Source organism: Macaca nemestrina, chromosome 7 (genome assembly GCF_043159975.1).
Source record: "Macaca nemestrina isolate mMacNem1 chromosome 7, mMacNem.hap1, whole genome shotgun sequence".
NCBI lineage: Eukaryota > Metazoa > Chordata > Mammalia > Primates > Cercopithecidae > Macaca > Macaca nemestrina.
In genome coordinates, this window is record NC_092131.1 from 158,838,060 (window position 1) to 158,858,968 (window position 20,909).

The following is a 20,909-nucleotide window of genomic DNA, read 5'->3' on the forward strand; positions in this document are numbered from 1 at the left end:
TTAAACTTGTTAGGGCATCAAGGGAAAACCTACCCTCAGGAGGGAGCACAGGGAAAACTAAAATGTTTTTAAAGGGAAGCTTCTTTGCAGAATCTCAACTGCCCCACAACTGAAGTTGAAAGAAAATCCCACACCCACCCTTTCCTACTCCTTGAAATGGGGGCTAGGGAGTTGAGAATGTCTGGACAGGAGTTCCATTTTACTCTCAAAAAGCTATCTGAGAAGCCTTCATACTTACTTTGTAATTTCAAGTGCCTTCTTTAAAACAGATACAAGTTTTGCAGACTAGAAAAGAAACACAGAAGTTATTTACCCTGAGCCCTACCATAAAAAGGTGAGCTCCAATATTTTAAAAGACCCAAGTAATAAAAAAATCATTTAGAAAAAGAATCTGAAGGAAGTATGCAAAACTTAAAAATGCTGATTAGGTTAGGGTGGCAGGAATACGGGTTCTTTTCATTTAGCAAGATCTTGTTAATACCATTGCTATAACATTTTAATAAATTTTTTAGATCTAAAATATTTTCAATTTAAAAAAGGACAGATAAAGGAAAATGTAACCTGAATTGGTCCCAAATGCTAATAGCTCAAAATATAAAGCAGAAATGACTAAGGCTCCTTTTAAAAAAAACAAAAAAACAAAAAAAAATGCATAAAGAATTTTAAGAACACCAATATAAGGATAACATGGAGACGTTTAACATAAAATATCAATACATATAAAATGCATATGCAGTACACATTTTAAAATTGCTAGAGCAGATACTATGTTTGGGATAGCTGACTAGGCATATTGCTAAAAACGTTTGTTTCTTGGGAAGTCAATTTTTTAAAAGTTAATGCCAAAAAAAGTTAATGCCCAAAAGGATCCTATTCTACTTCAAGGTGTTTGTACATCATGAAGACACTTCTGATGAATCTAATTTCCATTATTCAATTTATCAGTTATTACTAGAATTGATACATTTGATTGTAAAATATAAGCTATTTGGCAGTTTTACTGCTCTTTCCAATACCATTAGAGAGAACAGAAGTGTCTCTAGCAAAGGGCACAGCGCAGAACTTCAAAGAATACAATAAAATCAGATTTTTATAAGAAACTTGACTCTCCATGGTTAAATCACACTGTTTGTATTAGAACAGAGTATGTTTCTGGAACACTTATTTCTGCCCTGACTACAAATTAGAAACTTGTGACCTCAGCCAGCTACTTCATGAACAGCTAGAGTTCAATCTAATTGCTGCCTAGTCTAGAAATTAGAAACTTGTGACTTCAGGTTGAGAAGTTCCTAAATTACTCTGTAATTAAGACTTTCTTTTCAAAGAAGCATTTTCTTTTTTTTTTTTTTTTTGAGACAGAGTCTTGCTCTGTTGCCCAGGCTGGAGTGCAGTAGCACAATCTCGACTCACTGCAACTTCCACTTTCCGGGTTCAAGTGATTCTCTTGCCTCAGCCTCCCGAGTTAGCTGGGATTATAGGCGCATGATGCCCGGCTAATTTTTGTATTCTTTTTTTTTTTTGAGATGGAGTCTCGCTCTGTAGCCGAGGCTGGAGTGCAGTGGCGCCATCTCGGCTCACTGCAAGCTCCGCCTCACAGATTCACGTCATTCTCCTGCCTCAGCCTCCCGAGCAGCTGGGACTACAGGCGCGCGCCACCATGCCTGGCTGATTTTTTGTATTTTTAGCAGAGACGGGGTTTCACCGTGTTAGCCAGGATGGTCTCGATATCCTGACCTCATGATCCGCCCACCTCGGCCTCCCAAAGTGCTGGGATTATAGCCGTGAGCCACCACGCCCGGCCTTGTATTCTTAGTAGAGACAAGGTTTCACCATGTTGGCCAGGCTGGTCTCAACTCCTGACCTCAGGTGATCCGCCGGTCTCAGCCTCCCGGAGTGCCGGGATTACAGGTGTGAGCTACCACGCCCAGACTTAAAGCAGCATTTTCTAAGGTCTTTGGGCTTTTCTAAATGATTACCCAGGTGATTATGGAAGAGAGAACTATCAAAGCTCATGGCTATTATAATTCAACTTCAGCAAATATTTATCAACCCCAAACACATGCAAGAACTGTGACATTACTGTTGTACTTGCATCCAAATGTGACAAATAAATATGTACCCTATAGCTTAGAGGAAATAACTAGTGATTAGTGAAGTTCCGCCCATTACATCTGTAGCTATTCCCTCAAAGCCAGTACTTACATTGATTCGCACGGTCAGGTGACACATAGGTGGATATATGCTCAGAGCCAAATCATCCACACTAAGAGCAGAAAACAAAAGTAATCATTAACAAAAAAAGAAATGCAGCCAAGTTGTTTCTAATACACAACTATGGATGTCACAGTAAGAAACTGTCCCAGAAATGCCTGTCAGTTTTTAAAATTGGGCAACTGGGCAACCAATACAGAATAAGTTCAACCAGTCTTTACTGAAACACGCATACCCCATTTCACTAGGAAGTTGGGGGGAAAAATTCCCTTAGTTCATAGTAGGGTGCATGATCAATTCAGTCAAAAATGTGAAGATATGAAAACATCAGTTTAATAACTAATATAGGCAGGCAGGTCATCAATGGAAGCTAAAACTAGAGTAAAATATAACTTTACTAAAGTGAGCACCACTTTAAGTGATCAAATTTAGTACCACCAATAATGAGGCAAACTAACACCATGTGCCTCCCTAATATGATAAAGTGAGATGTATAAAACACTCAATTATATGATATTCTTGCAAAAATGAGAAGTAACCATCACATGAATCCAGGTTGTTGGATATTTTATGAGACAACTGACCTGGTTTCTTTTTTAAATGTTGATTTTTTTAAAAAAGATTACAAAGGACAGGAACTGTTCTAGATTTCAAGAGACTAAAGAGATGACAATTAAATGCAATGTGGGACCTTGACAGAACCCTGAATTTATATGACATTTTAGATAGAGACAACTGGAGAAATCTGAATATTAGATAATATTATTATATTCAATGTCAAATTTCTTGGATGTGATAATCCACATCTTGGATGTGGAGTAGGAATAAGAGCATTTCAGGAGATACATACTGAAGTATTTAGGGGTGAAATGTCATTGCTGCCTGCAATTTACTCTCAAAACATTCTGGAATAAATATGAAACATCTCTCTTGAGAAATAAACCAATATAGGAAAAAAATGTGAACAATAGGCGAATCTAATAGAAGGATGTAGGAGTGTTCACCAAAGGTACTTTTTTAACTTTCTTATAGGTTTGAAAAATTTCAAAATATAAAAAAACTGGGAAAACCTTGTTTTCCCGTTTTTTTCCCAGTACAAATTGAGATCAGAAAGCTGCTGCTCAGATGTTTCAAGTGGAGATCATGCTTACCTAGGGCTGATTTCATCAGAAATATCCACAATGTCGTCCAGCTGTGCCACCTGATCCTTCTTCCCATTCTCTGCCACTAAGATCCGAATTTTCTTCAGGCAGGCTTTGGATGCTCTCACCAGTGCAAGGCAGGGGATTATGAGCTCTTGATCATCCTCTGACCAATACAAGTCCTGATTGCTTGGAAACCCCAACACATCATCCTCATCATTGTGGTTGTCAGAGTTGTTCTCGTCAGTATCATTCAAGAGGCCAGAGTAAGGGTCGCATTCTTCCACAGCCTAAGACATACCATGATGTATGTGAATGCAAAAAAAAAAAAAAAAAAAAAAAAAGGCCTGTTACACTTTTACCACCGTGCCTTAGTTGTCCAAAAACCTTAGCCAGGCCGGGCGCAGTGGTTCACGCCTGTAATCCCAGCACTTTGGGAGGCCAAGGTGGGTGGATCACGAGGTCAGGAGATTGAGACCATCCTGGCTAACACGGTGAAACCCCGTCTCTACTAAAAATACAAAAGTTAGCCGGGAGTGGTGGCGAGCACCTGTAGTCCCAGCTGCTCAGGAGGCTGAGGCAGGAGAATGGCATGAACCCAGGAAGCGGAGCTTGCAGTGAGCCGAGATCGCACCACGGCATTCCAGCCTGGGCGACAGAGCAAGACTCCATCTCAAAAAAAAAAAAAAAAAAAAAAAACCTTAGCCAGCCACTTCACTAATGGCTACAGAGTAGAATCATTTCATAAATCCTGTTTCTTGCTCTCCTTGTCCAGTAAGGGAACGGAGAGGAGTGGTAGTAAATCACACACTAACAAGGAGTGGGAGATGGAAGACAGAGGACAGTAGTGAGAAGGGGACCTATCTGGCAATGCTTAGGAAATCTCTCTTTATAATTAATTCTCATCTACTAGTCAAGGAGTTGCCTTCCAATGATGGAGGTCCCCTCACCCGCTCCATTTCTTCATGTGCATCCTTCACAAAATCCACATTCTTGGTCAGCATCAAAAGAGCCGCAGCTTTGTTATCTATGAGTGAAAAATCAGAAGCACTAGAATTAGAGGAAAACCCCAAGAATTTTCTTAAGGCTGCAAGGAACAACCACATTGTTCCTATTAAAGGGAGTGCCAAGGACAGTTGACAAGGGTGGTGGTTTAATAAAAAATTCTTCTCACTACATCCCCTGGTATCTAGACAGGGGTTTAAAAAGCTTGTATTTTATTCACCACAAGAAGAAATAAAATGGTCACATGATGTTTATCATCATGGTCCTCTTGGACAACCACTGTTTTGGCTTAGCTGTCTCTACCTCATAACTGCTTCTGTGTGCTCCATAATACTACTCTTGGGGTAGGACTAGGAAAACAAACCATATTTGTCCAACAAGAGACAGAGCCACAGCAAAGCGGAGTGGAATTTAGAAGTATGAGAACTAGAGAATGACAAACAGTATTAATACCTACCTATTAATTTTGATAATAAAATATATATATTTCACCAGACTGTTTATATAAATTCAAATATATACATGTTACAAAGCTGGAAGCTAAACATGAGAGGTCTCTCTGCTTTGGGCAGCAGACACGGCCCACTTCCCACTTTTACTCACCTCTTGGTATCTGAGGCATCTGCTGGCACGCAACCCAGACACTGTTGTAGGAAATAAGGTCATTGTTCTCAGGGCTGGGGAAAGAAATCAATAAGGATAAATTAATAACCTAGGTTCCTGTCTCCTAAAAAGCTCCTTCCTGCTGGTCATTACTCTCAGCTGTCAGTAACTTTGCTGTTAAAATGAGTTTTTCCCCTCTTAGGCAAGGAACCCCAATAACTGATAACCTAAACTGTGGCATCACTACCTCTGAGTTGGAGTGATGGAAAGTACTTCCATGAGCTGAGCCATGCCATCCACGATGTCCAGGGTGGCGCCCCGTACCAGCTTTCTCAGGGTGATCCCTGTGGCCAAACCCAAAGAATAAGCAGCCTGGTGTTCTTTTCAGAAGCACCATCTGCTTTCCTGAGTCTAAGCATTACAGAACTATAAGGTAATGTACACCCACATGCTTTAACCTACAAGCTAACACAAAACTCAGGTCTAACTTATATCCCCATAGCATTTTCTTGCCCCTCCTGCCATTCCTTAGTGTTTTCTTTAAAAGAGATCTGGAACAAAATCTTTCTGTGACACCATGTATTCATTCGTTAAAGACCGTGATCTCTTAACAACTGTAGATGAAACACTTGAAGTTTAAGCCACTTGAGTAACCCTGAAGATCCATGACATGTATTCAGTTATAATTTTGGCATGATTATAATCAATGCATGATTCTACAGGCAGGGCTGGAGGCCATTTAACCTATGAAGATGTTCAGAAATAGGGTGAGATATAATATGGGTGGAGGAAACTAAGGATGGCCTGAGCCTGCATATGGGGCTGAGAGCCAGCCAGCATCTGTGGTGTTAAAACGGGGTGAAGAGGGAGAAGCCTGTGAAAATTAAAAGCCTTACAAGTCAGGCAAGGCAGGGGAGATGGGAAGTCATAGGAACAAAGCATCTGTATCTTAGAATAATGGCTTTATTTAAGTCACTTACATTACAAAATTATCCTTGACTGTATTTTGTGGGAGAAAGTTATATGTTCAAGTTGGGTAAAAGTAAAAGTCACAGGACATAATCCACAATATTAGCAAAGATCTACTATGTGGCTTACCCTGATCCTTTGGAAGCAAATAGTACACTGCAATAAATGCCTTGATGGCAGCATGGACTTGTTCACAGAACTTCTGGGTTTCCTATGAAAAAGGAAACAGATTAGATCAAAGTGGTCAACCCTTCTACTGTGGAATACAGCAGATATTTCTTTTCTTTTTCTTTCTTTCGAGACAGAGTCTTGCTCTGTCACCCAGGCTGGAGTGCAATGGCACAGTCTCAACTCACTGCAACCTCCACCTCCCAGGTTCAAGCAATTCTTCTGCCTCAGTCTCCCAAGTAGCTGGGATTACAGGTGCCCACCACCACACCCGGTTAATTTTTTGTATTTTTAGTAGAGATGGGGTTTTGCCATGTTGGCCACATTGGTCTTGAACTCCTGACCTCAGGCGATCCACCTCCCTCGGCCTCCCAAAGTGCTGAGATTACAGGTGTAAGCCACTGCGTCCGGCCTAAGGCAGATATTTCTACAGCATCATCAAACATTTTCTGAAGTCCTGGTATGAAGGTAGGCCTTCTGCTGTACTCATCACATACCAGAGAGGAGTTAGCTATATAGTAGACATTGGGCTGACAACTCAATAAACCATTAAGAAACAGCAGGAAAAAACTTATTCCTGATACACTGTATCCCAAGCTATTCATGATATCTTAGACCAGGAGTTGGCAAACTGGTCCTCAGGCCAACTCAGGCCCCACTGCCTGTTTTTGTAAATAAAGTGTATTGGGACACAGTCATACTCATTGGTTTAAATGTCTGTAGTTGTGTTTGCTCTATAAAGGCAGAGTTGGGGAGTTGGGTAGTTGGCTACAAAATCTAAAATGTTTACTAACTGGCCCTTTACAGAAAAGAGAGGGAGAGAGACAGACAGACAGACAGACCGACTGATAGACCATGGTTATTAGATCACTAACCAGGTCTCTCTCTCTTAACAGAATCACAATATGTAACTAAAGGTAACTAGCATGGACTCAACAATGCTTGATGTTAACTATTTTCCTTCTAGGTGGTCACTGGCTTTCTCATCTTCCTTGTCCTCAATTGACTTAAATTCTAAGTCAATACTATAAAAATGTGGTCCAGGTTGGAGCCAGTCTACAAACTGTGACCAGTCAGGGATAAGATAAGGACAGTGACTGAGAGTGTTTAGAAACTTTTATGGTAATTTGACATTTATTCAACATCCAAGCACATAATTTTATTAAAATATCATTCCATGCAGATTGGAATTTAAAAAAAAAAAAAAAAAAACCACCCATCTTTTAGTAGGACTAAAGTGGTGAGATCTCAAGAAGGCAATGATGATTCATGTGTATGTATGTGTATATATACACACATATATACATATATGTATTTATTTGAATATATGTATATACTTGAATATTTGTATATATTTCAAATAAATCCAAATTCTAATTTTTCATCTATGAGTGAAACTACTGTCCTGAGCATGTATAGAAAATCAGTTCTATGCTGCCTCCTTGTGGTATCTTACTTGCAGTGAGTTTTAGCAGCAAGTCCTAAGTGTATTTGAAAGAAAGGGGTTAGCAGATAAGAAAAATAAGATAATATTAACTATTCTTTTTGAAATAGTCTATTTTCCATGAATCTTTTAAAGTGCCGTCATACAATTCATCTCTTGTTTCCTCATCACAAATCTCAAAGGTAGGCCAGGCACGGTGGCTCATGCCTGTAATCCCCACACTTTGGGAGGTCAAGGTAGGCAGATCACTTGAGGTCAGGAGTTCGAGACTAGCCTGCCCAACACGGTGAAACCCCGTCTCAACTAAAAATACAAAAATTAGCCAGGCATGGTGGCGGGTGCCTGTAATTCCAGCTACTCGAGAGGCTGAGGCAGGAGGACTGCTCGAACTGCATAGGCAGAGGATGCGGTGAGCCGAGACTGTGCCACTGTACTTCAGCCTGAGTGACAGAGTGAGACTTTGCCTAAAAAAAAAAAAAAAAAAATCTCAAAGGTATGTGAGGAGGAGAGAGTTTATCACTGTAGGTACATGCAGCAGAAGATACCTATATTCTTTCCAAACACCTATATATGTAGACTGAGAAATTAAAACTATTGACTATGAAAATCAAATAAGGCAATGAATATGCCATTTTAAAAGAATCTTACTCCCATATTAAGGATACACAGCTCTAGAAAAAACTAAGCATAGAGTAAACGTGGTCACAGCCAACATGTTTACTTTCATTAGTTTAATAATAAAGGAATATTTAAAACGCATAAATTCTTTGTTCTAGCAATTCCACTTCTGGGAATTTTTTCTACTGATATACATACATACACAGAATTACGTAATTCATCACAACACTGTTTGCAGTAATTCTAAGTTGGAAACAGCTTAAATGTCCACATAGAGTATGGTTAAATTATGTTTATATCTAGTCTATTGAATACCATGCAGTCATTACAAAGAACGGAACAACTTTATACTAGCTGCTAAGAGTTGATTTCTAAGCTCTATTGTTAATTTATTTAAAGGAAGGTCCAGAACAGTGTTTATGGTATCTTACCATTTGTGTAAAAAGAAGCTGACACATATAAGATAAATGTTTATGAATGTATATATGTACAGAATGTATGTGGAATAATGCAAAAGGAACTGGGGGAGACAAAAATGAGAAAGTGGATGGAACGATAAACTTAACACACTTAACTTTGATATCTTTTGAATTTTATACTATCTGCATAGGTTACTGATTAAATATAAAAAATAATATAAAAAGGGTATTATGTAGTATAACAGAATAGGTGTACCTTAGACATCAGATAGACCTTGATTTAAATTCTAGCTCCCCTGCTTTTTTTTAAATCTTAACCTGAGCTTCTGAGCCTGCTTGCTCATCTGTCAGATGGCCATCAAGTATGTGAAAACACCCAGCACATAAAAAGTGCTTAAAAAATTATCAGAAAAGAAACCACCAGGGTGAACTTCAGATTGAACCAATATTTATAAGACCTGCCTACTCCGCGCCAGGAAATGCACTTGGCAGTTCGGTCTTCACAACAAGCCTGTGAAGTAAAAAACGGTAACCTCATTGGACAGACGAAGAAAACAAATCTCCTGGCATGCGTGTAAAAGGTGGAAAGAAAATTAGAGGATTCCTAAGGTGTAACTCGGCAGCCCAAGGATTCCAGGAAAGTGAAGCCCACCTGTGGAGACGGCAGTGGAAGCTGAGAGAAGACTGTGGTCAGAGTCGTGGCTTCCCTTGACACTGTCACAGCTGCCTCATCTGGGGGGTGGCCGAAGAGAAGGCAGGTGCCAATACATTAGCGCTGCACGGACTTGGAAGATACGCGTTCCCTTACCGACCCAGACTTCTCAAAAACACCTCCCGAATGTCGATGTTAGAATTCTAGTTTACCCTCTCAGGTGCTGAGGTGGGTAAGGTATCTCACAGAAAGGATGCAGCAGGGGAGGGCAGTCCCCTCCCTGGGGGAGAGCGAGAGGGAAAGGGGTCGGGACGCTGAAGGAACTGAGGCAAGGGGAGCCGGGACAGGAGGCGCACTCACTGAGTCTTCTCCAGAACATCTCTCGATTAAACTCCTCGGTGGTCTCCTGGGCTTCGCCGACTTGCGGGTGTGGCGTGTGGGGGCCGAATGGTGGCGAGTGGAAAAGCTAAGGTAAGCGGACCTACCTCCCTCGCCCGAGCCTGGCTCCCCGCCGCCGCCGCCCCAGCCCGCCCTCTCCGCGACCCCGAGCCCGGCCTCTCCCCGATCCCGGCCTCTCCCCGAGCCCGCCCCTGCCGTCGCGCGTTCCAACTCCGTCAGCTCACCCCGCACTCGAGGCAGGAGCAACCGCAGCTCCTCCGCCAAGTGCCGGAGCTGCTGCAAAGGTGGAGCCAGGGTGGGGGCTGCGGCTGCAGGTGCAGTTGCGCTCGCCATCTCAGTCGCTTGCCGAAGGCCGCAAACACAGGCCTCCGCCACCACTGCCGGAGCCGCACTGCGACAGCCGCTCCACTTCCGGGCCACAACGTCAATGGCTCGTTTCCGGCAACAAGCCGTCCAGCCCCGCCCCAGAGCCCCGGCCCCGCCCCCAGAGGTCCAGCACCACCCATCCCATTATGAGAGACCAGGCCTGGCCCCGCCTCCTCCCGCCCCGCCCTGTCCCCAGAGGTCCAGCACCAACCATCCCAGAGGCCAGGACAGGCCACGCCTTCTCTCGCCCCTTAAGCGAGGCCACACGAGCAAGGCTCAGGCTCACGATCTTTCTTATTCATCATTCATTCATTTATTTGATTAGTTGAAAACACTTCCGACTAAGGAAGCAGAGAGCCCACAATCCTGCGGGAAAACAGGCCTGGGAACTAATATCTCAGCCGTGGTCAGGGTCGGGCCCAGATCCTCAAAGGTTCCCTGCCCTTGAAATTGCACCTTTGACAGCTGCTGAATTTCAAGCACAGCGGTAGGTGCTTTACATGGGGTAACCCCTAAAAAACACACTGGGCCTCAGACACTCCCGTACACACACCCAACCCCTACCCTGTGGGTGTCCTAGATAAGGGTTTTCTCTTCACAAAGATAAATCAACTCTTTGCCTCCTTGAGGAGGGAAGGAATAAAGGCATTATTTTTGAGACTTTTCTGCAGTCCATTCTGCAGGTATCAGTAGTGGGTAATCCCTCCAACATCCAGGAGTCCAAACGAGCAGCAGCTCCCTAAAGCTCACGCACCAATACTGGCCCTCCACCTGCTACTGGGGTAGAGGCCTAGGCTACAGACACAGAGGCTGGGCTTCTGCCCAGCTGCCAGTGGTGAGACATGGCCTTCAGGAGCTCAGGTGGCTTTTTAACTGCACCATGAAGATTCCAAGCTTGGCGGAGTTCAGTGTCCACACACAACGAATGAGAACAGGTGTCAGCAGTGTCAACCAGGTCCGCAAAGGGGAGAATAAAAAAGCTAGGGTGCCGTATGTCGCATAAAGAAAGTAGCAGGAATAAATCTGCCAGATGTACAGCAGTAGCATAAGTAGGTGAACAGGCATAATTTTCAAGTATTTTCTTTGATGGAGATGAGACCTGAAGTTGTGACCAAAGCACCGCTGCAGCAAGCTCCAACACATGTAAGCCATCAAGGGGATGTTAAAAAATGCCAGCTGGAAAAGAACAGAGCCATAGCTTACTCCCAAGTCCTTGGAAGAGTTTGGTCTTAATAATGCATCATTAGTGGATCCTAAGAATATGCTGCTTTCTGTCTTGGGGTTAGCTAATTTACTTCAAGCACAGTTGCTTATAACACAACAGCTGACTTGTGGCTAGTTGTGTATTTGCCCATGTCCTTTTATTCATCTTAGAGGCGGGTATCATTTAATTTATGTTGAAGTCCCAACTTGTAGTACAGTATCATATACACAGTTAATACCCAGTGGTGTTAAGCTGGAATTGAACTGAGTAAATGTATACACACACATACAACAACCCCTCTTTTTTGGTGGAGTGAGGGGAGCACTTGGCTGTCAGTATTTTTTTTCTTATCTCCATTTTTGTTTGAGGTAGCATGACTAAGTACTGGAATATAAATTAGAAGATCTAAATTATAATCCACGTTGAGCTGCTGTATGATTCATTCATTTAACAAATATTTATTGAGCACCCGTTATGTGGCAGGCATGAGCTAGGCTCCAAGACACAATGGCAAACAAGTTAGAAAAGGTCTGTCATAGAGCTAACGTTCTAACAGGGAGAAGACAAAGACCAAAAAAAAACCAAAAAATATAATTACAGATTGTGATTAGTTCAATGAAGGAAAGAACTGGGTCATAAGAAGATAACGGGAGAAAGGCTCTCAGAGGCCAGGACAGGAATAAATTAGCAGAGGGAAGTGCGTTCCAGGCAGAAGGAACAAATGAAAAGCCCAGAGATGGGAGAGGTCTTGGCCTCTTTAAGGAAGTGCATGCAGAGCATAAGCCAGGTGGGAATTGGCAGGCGGCAGGACCCAGATCACTGCTCTGCTTCAAAGCATTTCAAGCTGAAAAGTAAGTAAGCTGATTGTAAAGTTTTTAAAAGAGCACATTGGATGCTCGGTATTAAACTGAGAGCAAGCAGGCAAGAATATCAGGGAGAAGACCCAGGCAAGAAATAATTACAATTTAGATTAGGGTAACAGAAATAGAGAGAAGTGGATGGATTCAAGACATGCACTGGAAGCAGATCAAATAAGGTAGAGCTTGCTGGTGAAATAGATACAGGGTAAGAAGGAAAGGGAATAATTGAGGATACATCTTGGAGAAATCAGGTGAATGGTGGAGTCATTTATTAAAACTGGAAAAACAGAGGAACAGGTTTGGGGTAGAAATAATGTTCCTAATTAGAGAGACATCATATGAAGTTGAGATGCCTGTTAGACATCTGTGGCCATTGGATATAGAGGCACTTGAAGTGCAGAGAAGAGGTCGAGATCAGAGATACAGATTTGGGAGTCATGGGTCTGGATGATACATAAAATCCATTATTAGTGTACTATTTATTAGAATATGAATGTAAACATTTACAAAGGAAAAAACCCTGCCTTTTGGTAAGGCTCAGGATTCATTTGGTATGAGAGAGTTCCTTAGAGACAGCCTCCATCTACATAATATAAAACTGAAATGAGGCTGGGCACAGTGGCTCACGCCTGTAATCCCAGCACTTTGGGAGGCCGACACAGGCGGATCACCTGAGGTCAGGAATTAGAGGCCAGCCTGGCCAACATGATGAAACCCCATCTCTACTAAAAACGCAAAAATTAGCTGGGCATGGTGGCACATGCCTGTAATCCCAGCTACACAGGAGGCTGAGGCAAGAAATGCACTGGAACCCAAGAGGCGGAGGCTGCAGTGAGCTGAGATTGCACCACTGTGCTCCAGCCTGGGCGACGGCGCAACGCTGTCTCGGGGAATAAAAAATATATTTTAGATGTTTACATGAGAGTGGTAGAAGGAGTTTAGGAAGCACTTTAAAAGCAAATGAAGTTTTTATTAATGACTCCCCTGCAAGTAAAGTAGGAAAGATGATCTATGGTACTTAATTTTGGATTTTGGATTTAATTCATAACTGTTATGCAATTAGTCCGACAAGGCCAAGATGTTCTTAAATTGCCTTTCTGACTTCTTACCTGGAGAATTCCAATTATAAATGTTATGCTGCCTTGTAGGAAATGTCCATTAACAAATATCCCAAAGGAAAAGCAGCAACCCAATTTGCCATCAATGATTTCACCAAAAAACCATGGACCTAAAAGAGGCAATGGAAAAAAAGGAGGAGATTAAATAACTATAACTCTGATTACATATATCATGAGATGCATTTATAGGAATAATGCAAATATATGAGACTAGCCATCTATTAGTATTTTATTTCATAGCCTTTCCTCGTTGTTAATCTCTATGTTGTATTCGATATCCTTGCTAACCAACTATTTGCTCCTTTACTCCATATTTTTTGGATTATGAAATTGTCTTAGTAGATACTATACCTGGAACAGATATGTGTCTTATAGATTCTAGAAACAAAAAAAAGGCACACTCACATTTTTTAAAATTCCGTTGCAATAATAACCTCAATACAATGCATTAATATTTCCTTTAAGAGGTAAAGAGTTATTCCACAGAAGTTAAATTTCCAGATGATTGAGAATTACTCCTTAAAGCAAAAAAAACTTCAACTACCTTTTGAAAGAAATCTTTCTAAGATGCACTCATTAATATAATGAATGTATTTTAACCTCTTCTTGAAGGCCCACAGTCATTACTTTGTGTATCAACTATATAATCACAGTTACCATGTAGAAAGTTGAACTTGCTTCAGTTTTCTCATCTAGAATGCCATGCTGACTTTTCTCTCCTCTCTATTATTATTTACTGCCCCCTTCTCAGTGTGTGAGTTTCTAGGTATTATTATTATTATTAATATTGTCATTTTGTCTTGTAAGTGTGCTGGTTTATATAAGAGTATCAAGTGTTTGTCAAGAGTGATAAGGGACAGTTAGACTAGCCTTCTCAAAATGCAAATACTAGGCCAGGCAGGGTGGCTCATGCCTGTAATCCCAGCACTTTGGGAGGCCAAGGCGGGTCGATCACCTGAGGTCAGGAGTTCAAGACCAGACTGGCCAACATGGTGAAATCCTGTCTCTACTAAAAATACAAAAATTAGCCAAGTGTGGTGGAACACGCCTGTAATGCCAGCTACTTGGGAGGCTGAGGTAGGAGAATGGCTTGAACCTGGGAGGCAGAGGCTGCAGTGAGCCAAGATTGTACCACTGCACTCTAGCCTGGGCAACAAAGCGAGACTATATCTCAAAAAAAAAAAAAAAAAAAAATGCAAATACCATCAGTTGCTGGCAAGAATAGGGTTCAGCTTTAAAAAGTCAGAGGCAATTTTCTCAGATATTCTTTATATAAACTGCATTAAAGACACATGAGTCTAAAAAGGTGCTTTCTCTTCAGGTTTCAACTTTTTGAATGGAACAATTCTTCCCTATTAATGTATTTTGTTTTGTTTTGTTTTACAGCCCAGGAACCAAATTACTTGCTTTACCTCATTGTGTAAGACAAGCGTCAAAAACAGCTTCAACCTATCTTGTAAAAAGAGAACTTACCTCCAGAGGTGATCTGCCATAGCTTACACAGAATCATAAAGTGTTATATTTTCATTTGTTCTCTGGTGGGAGTTACTAATGAGCAAAGTTTAAAGGGAGGATAAAAGTGTAAAAGACTAAGACTAGGCAACAAACAGGCTAATATACTCCTAATTGATTTTTAGTCACTAAGAAACATGAGCACAAAAGTCTAAAAGAGATTTATGGGGATTTCTGCTTTTAATAACTGTGGCTAAGTGACTGTGTAAGTACAGTCATGCATTGCTTAACCATGGGGATGCATTCTGAGAGATGTGTCCTTAGGCAATTTTGTCCTTACATGTCATACACAAACCTACATGATGTAGTCTACTATATACCTCCAAATCCACTATAGTCTTATGGGACTGCCACTGTATATGGGGTCCCTTGTTGACTGAAATGTTGTCATATGCCACATGATAGTACTGGGTATAATAATACAACAGAAGAGTGCAGATATGCCTGAACTATTGCTCATCTCAGCTTCTCTTTTTTGACCTGAATTTTTGAGAGCCACACATTAGTAAATATTCAATGAACTACATACTAAGCAAAATAGGCAAAATACCAATGGATAGATATATATACTTTTTTTTTTTTTTTTTTTTTGAGATGGCATCTTGCTGTGTAGCCCAGGCTGGATTTGACCTCCTGGGCTCAAGCAGTCCTCTCGCCTCAGCCCCCGAGTAGCTGGAACTACAGGCATGAGTGTACCCACCTACCAGTGAATATTTTAATGAGGAAATAGATAATAAACCCAGAAGATAAGCATAAATTCTGATAAAGGTAATGATGGAAATAAAACGTGTGATGAGATACAGACTAAAACTTTAAGATAGACAAAGGTTTCTCTAAGGAGGTGCTATTTCAGCTTCTATTAGGTTTCTACACAAATACTAATTCTGTAGCAGTCTTCTCAGCACCCTTAAGTTAACTTGGTGTTAACTAAATGTCCTTTAAACATGTTAGGCACGAGCTTTATTTTCCAAAACCGTGTCCCAGAAAATGATTTATGAAGAATCCATGAGAGCCGTTTGTTATACCCTCAAGAGTCTAATTCTGTTGTCAAAATTGTTAATATCTTTGGCAAAATTCCCCACAATATGTACTGATTTACTTACCCAGCACTGTATATAGTGTCAACAACAACACAGAATAGTAGAAGATGTTTATTTTGCTCAAGACATGAAGAGAAAATGAGGTCAGATTTATAAACCCTGAAGGTTCTAAAAAACATAAAGTTGAAAAATTCAGTGAACACATGCAAAGTTCAGTTTCTTTATGACATTTTCTAGAAGACTTTCATGGGCTATCTACCATATATTCAGCAAATCCTTTGTTAGATGGTAACTATAAAGATGACACCACTTTAAATTCAGAATTTGGCAGGAATCCTGGTGAGACAGTTCACTTAGAATTGCAGAAGGCAGAGTTCGAAGAAATGGTGTAGTTGTGAGACATTTTATATATATCATAAGATATATAATTGTTATATTTATATATATCACAATATATCAAACTCATATATGTGCACATATATGTACATATACATATACATACATACATAGATATATATAATAACCGAAAACAATGGACACACCTACCAGAGCAGCATACTATTTTATCTTGTCTTTTTTTTTTTTTCTTCCTTTTTGTGGAGAACGGGGGTCTTGCTATATTGCCCAGGCAGGTCTCGAACTCTTGGGCTCAAGCTATCCTCCCGCCTGTGCCTCCCTGAGAGCTAGGTTTGAAAGATAGTGGTTTGTTCAAAGGATGATCAAGTCTCTGCTTTCTATGGAATTCAGTGTCCAAATATACAAACTTTAAAAAGGTGTATCAAAGTATTTCAAAAGTAAATTAAAAGAAATATCAAAATATCTTCATTCTAATCATAGATATGAGTATCTGTCCAAATATAGTCCTTTCCTGTACTTTATACAGTTCTTAACTCATAGCTAACCTCTTACTCCAATTGAAAGGTTTCCCTAAACTTTCCAAATTAGCATGATTTTAAAATACAGTGACAAAAAGCCCAAGTGTAAGGGCTTGACTCAGAGAAGCTCCATTCTGCAGCCACAGTCTACAGTACCACGGATCCTCAGCCCCAGCCAGCCATGTCACCCATGCATGTGGCTGATCATAAACCAGTCAGCTGAGGACTATGAAAGGAAGCTCAGTATACACTAAGCAACACTACTGGTAAAAAATATTTAAAGGACTAGTCCCAATGAAAGACAGTCCAATGTAAGTTAAATAAGTCATGTCTTTGCTAAAAGGCCAGCACATTCATTTTACACTTATAACCTTGCTCAGCCTAACAATTTTATGCAAAGCCTAATAATGCATGACCTTTCCTACTTTGTGTGTTACTCTCTCAGCTTCTTTTTTGTCCTAGTCTGTACTTCTCAAAGTATTAGCCTACATATTTAGATAGAATAACAATTATTTATTATTTTAAGAAATCCTTTAGCCTTAGAGGCAGCTATTCTTTAAATTTTAAGTAATTATTCTCCATTTTGGCTGCACATTAGAATAACCTAGGGGAACTTTTAGAAAATACTCATGCTTTTATCTCACCCTCCAGAGATTCTGATTTAATTTTCCTGGGGTAGAGGGAGACCTTAGGCAGCAACTCAGTGATTCTAAGCAGTCAGGATTGAGAAATACTGCTTTCGACAGAGCCGTGCTTCTCAGTCTTGACTGTACATTGGAATCATCCGGGGAGCTTTAAAAGGTACTGACGCTTAGGTCCCACCCTAGAGACTCTGATGTAATTGGTATAGAATGCTGTCGTAGGTACTGAAATTTCAGAAGTTTCCCCCAGTGGATTCTAAGGTACAACCAAAGTTGAAAAGTCTTATTTAGAGGAAAGAACTGACCTGGGGTCAGAAGCCTTGGGTTTGGAGTCTCTCTTCTATCTCTTATTAGCTATCAAACCTTGGACAATTTACATAACCTCCCCAAACCTTTGTTTTCTAATCTTTAAAATGGGGTCAATAGCACCTACGTCACAGGAATGTTTTAAGGATTTTTTTTTTTTTTTTTTTTTTGAGACGGAGTCTCACGCTGTTGCCCAGGCTGGAGTGCAGTGGCGCGATCTCGGCTCACTGCAAGCTCCGCCTCCCAGGTTCCCGCCATTCTCCTGCCTCAGCCTCCTGAGTAGCTGGGACTACAGGCGCCCGCCACCGCGCCCGGCTAATTTTTTGTATTTTTAGTAGAGACGGGGTTTCACTGTGGTCTCGATCTCCTGACCTTGTGATCCGCCCGCCTCGGCCTCCCAAAGTGCTGGGATTACAGGCTTGAGCCACCGCGCCCGGCCTGTTTTAAGGATTAAGTGAAACAATGTAGGTTAAAATATGTTTCAAATTTAAATAACTATATAAAGATATTGAGAGCCCCATATAAGAGGCTGGGGACCTCAAATATTTATTTATTTACATTATGTTCAGGAAAATACACACGTATAATAATGCTTCTTGAACTTTTTCATAGAATTTTTAAAATAAATATAAGCAGAAAAACATTCCGTAGGATGTGTACTGTACCTATTCAGTTAATCATGTTACCGTTTAATCACTACTACAATACTCCCCTTCTCTATCATCAGTCCTTGATCCCAGGGATTTCATCCAAATTAAGAAGGAATCAGGAAAATTTGATTCAACAAGTATTTATTGTCTGTTATGTACAAATTCAGTGCTGGGGGCTGTGGGAAACAGAAGATAACTAGGAAGCAAGAGTGCCTACACTGAAGACGGGCACAGTGGCTCACACCTGTAATCCCAGCACTTTGGGAGTCTGAGGTGGGCGGATCCACCTGAGGTCAGGAGTTTGAGACCAGCCTAGCCAACATGGTGAAACCCCGTCTCTACTTAAAAAAAAAAAAAAAAAAAAAAAAAAAAAAAAAAATTAGCTGGGTGTGGTGGTGCATGTCTGTAGTACCAGCTACTTGGGAGGCTGAGGCAAGAGAATTGATTGAGAAGCCAGGTGGCAGAGATTGCAGTGAGCTGAGATCATACCACTGCACTCCAGCTTGGGGTTCACAGCGAGACTGTCAAAAAAAAAAAACAGAGTTCCTGCATTGAGGAACTTAATCTGGTTAAGGAGAAAATGTATATACATTCGAAGTGGTTATATAAAGCAAAGTGGCTATCTAATTAAGTATAGAATTAATTGTGAGAAAGGACTATAGGGATTCAGATAAGCAAAAGCTCATTATGGCCTGGAATGGCTGGAGAAAACGGTATGACAAAAGAGGTCTTAAGGTAAGCCTTACAGGAGGCTAAGATTTAGGTAAGTTTAGAAAAATATAAAGTAGGGATAATACTATGAGCAAAAGTACAGAAGCAGAAATGAGCACGGTATGTATAGGGAACAGTGAAAAAGTATCTAGGCTAAAATACAGGTAACTGGTTGAAGACATGGCTAGTTAAACAGGAATAGATTGTGGAAGATTTTTAATGTCTTGCAGAGATGTCTGACCTTTATTCAGTGCGTTCTGGAAAGTCACTAAAAGCTTTTGCATACAGAAGTGATCTGTGGATGAGATGCCATGAGAAGGATAATTGGCTAATAATTAAGAGGATGAATTAGATAGACAGACTGGATATAGGAGCAGGAATTAAGAGTCTATTCAGGAATCCAGAGAGGTGACACTGACATGGCACTGGTGACCTTTCAAAAGGAAAAGAAACATTTGAAGAAAGAATTAATGGGTTGTTTTATTTTTTGTTTTGTTTTGTTTTTTTAGACAGAGTCTCACTCTTTTGCCCAGGCTGGAGTGCAGTGGCGTAATCTTGGCTCACTGCAACCTCTGCCTCCCCAGTTCAAGTGATTCTCCTGCCTCAGCCTCCTGAGTAACTGGGATTACAGGCATGTGCCACCACACCCGGCTATTTTTCTTTTTTCTTTTTTTTTGACGGAGTCTTGTTCTGTCACCCAGGCTGGAGTGCAGTGGTGCGACCTTGGCTCACTGCAAGCTCTGCCTTCCATGCCTGGCTATTTTTTGTAATTTTAGTAGAGTCAAGGTTTCACCATGTTGGCCAGGGTGCTCTTGAACTCCTGACCTCAAGTGATCCACCCGCCTCGGCCTCCCAAAGTACTGGGATTACAGGCATGAGCCACTGCACCTGACCTGAATTAATGGGTTTTAATAATATGTTCCCATTAGGAGTGAAGACTGATGATTACTAAAAAATGACTCGAGGCCGGGCGCGGTGGCTCAAGCCTGTAATCCCAGCACTTTGGGAGGCCGAGATGGGCGGATCACGAGGTCAGGAGATCGAGACCATCCTGGCTAACACGGTGAAACCCCGTCTCTACTAAAAAATACAAAAAAACTAGCCAGGCGAGGTGGCAGGCGCCTGTAGTCCCAGCTACTCGGGAGGCTGAGGCAGGAGAATGGCGTAAACCCGGGAGGCGGAGCTTGCAGTGAGCCAAGATTACGCCACTGCACTCCAGCCTGGGTGACACAGCGAGACTCCGTCTCAAAAAAAAAAAAAAAAAAAAAAAAAAAATGACTCGATTTTTAAGGTTAAAAACTGTAGTAAGGTCTTCCTGTAAGATCTTTATTTTTGATAGTCTATATGCTTTTAATTTTTTTATATCAGTATGTTATATGTATATATTTTTCTATCAAAATATAGTGATTAACTCAAATGCCTGCAAGTTCATGTAACTTAAGTAAATCTTTCATAAATAACCTGACTTTAAATTTGTTGATAAAAATAGAAATGTCTTCAGAATTATCAGCATACATTTTTGCCTGGGTTTACTGATCAGATAGTTTTGCATTTGTCTGTGCTGGATGTTTTAAGCTGCCAGGATTTGACCAAAAGGTTACAAAACTATATATTCAGCCTAAAATCAGAATGATCCTTGTGTAAGTCTTTGATAAGTAAAACTAATATAGTTGATTTAATGAAAATAGCTGTTTTCAGGTTTTGGCAAAATACTTATATAGTTAGCTTTAAGATTTTTACTTAGGTGAACACCCGAAATTCACATGCTGTAAAAATGATTAACAGAAAGATACCTTGACATAATGACTAACTCTATCTAATATCTTAGTTTTCATAAGTAATCTATGTGTAGTTAAAAAATAAATTCAATGAATGTAAATGTGATAAATTTATAAATTAACTTTTCATGTGATTTTAAATCCTAAAGTTACATTATATTAAATTAATTAATAAATACTCATGAAATGTTTGAGTCATTTCTAAGTAAGATAAAATG

General features: G+C 40.7%; 2 protein-coding genes across 8 annotated transcripts in view; both read right to left on the bottom strand.

The window, feature by feature from the left end:
- LOC105491510 (cyclin D1 binding protein 1) overlaps nt 1-10,051 on the bottom strand; it is a 12,541-nt gene extending 2,490 nt beyond the window's left edge. The window contains exons 1-10 of one of the 2 annotated variants that reach the window (XM_011758023.2): nt 9,855-10,051; nt 9,592-9,651; nt 9,232-9,311; nt 6,060-6,141; nt 5,209-5,305; nt 4,962-5,035; nt 4,304-4,380; nt 3,363-3,643; nt 2,203-2,263; nt 239-285 (exon numbers count right to left, since the gene is read on the bottom strand). In XM_011758023.2, coding sequence (XP_011756325.2) covers nt 239-285; nt 2,203-2,263; nt 3,363-3,643; nt 4,304-4,380; nt 4,962-5,035; nt 5,209-5,305; nt 6,060-6,141; nt 9,232-9,311; nt 9,592-9,651; nt 9,855-9,963 — 968 coding nt within the window. In that variant the 5' untranslated portion in view covers nt 9,964-10,051. Of the gene's footprint in view, nt 1-238; nt 286-2,202; nt 2,264-3,362; nt 3,644-4,303; nt 4,381-4,961; nt 5,036-5,208; nt 5,306-6,059; nt 6,142-9,231; nt 9,312-9,591; nt 9,736-9,854 lie in introns of those variants that run through there. The other variant, XM_071067014.1, reaches the window with a different exon arrangement.
- Nucleotides 10,052-10,286: 235 nt separating this feature from the next.
- LOC105491504 (transmembrane protein 62) overlaps nt 10,287-20,909 on the bottom strand; it is a 47,887-nt gene continuing 37,264 nt past the window's right edge. For all 6 annotated transcript variants that reach the window (XM_011758002.3, XM_024795864.2, XM_011758013.3 and 3 more), the window contains 3 exons: nt 15,794-15,898; nt 13,170-13,288; nt 10,287-11,172 (listed from right to left, as the gene is read on the bottom strand). In XM_011758002.3, the coding sequence (XP_011756304.2) occupies nt 10,846-11,172; nt 13,170-13,288; nt 15,794-15,898 (551 nt within the window). In that variant the 3' untranslated portion in view covers nt 10,287-10,845. The remainder of the gene's footprint in view (nt 11,173-13,169; nt 13,289-15,793; nt 15,899-20,909) is intronic.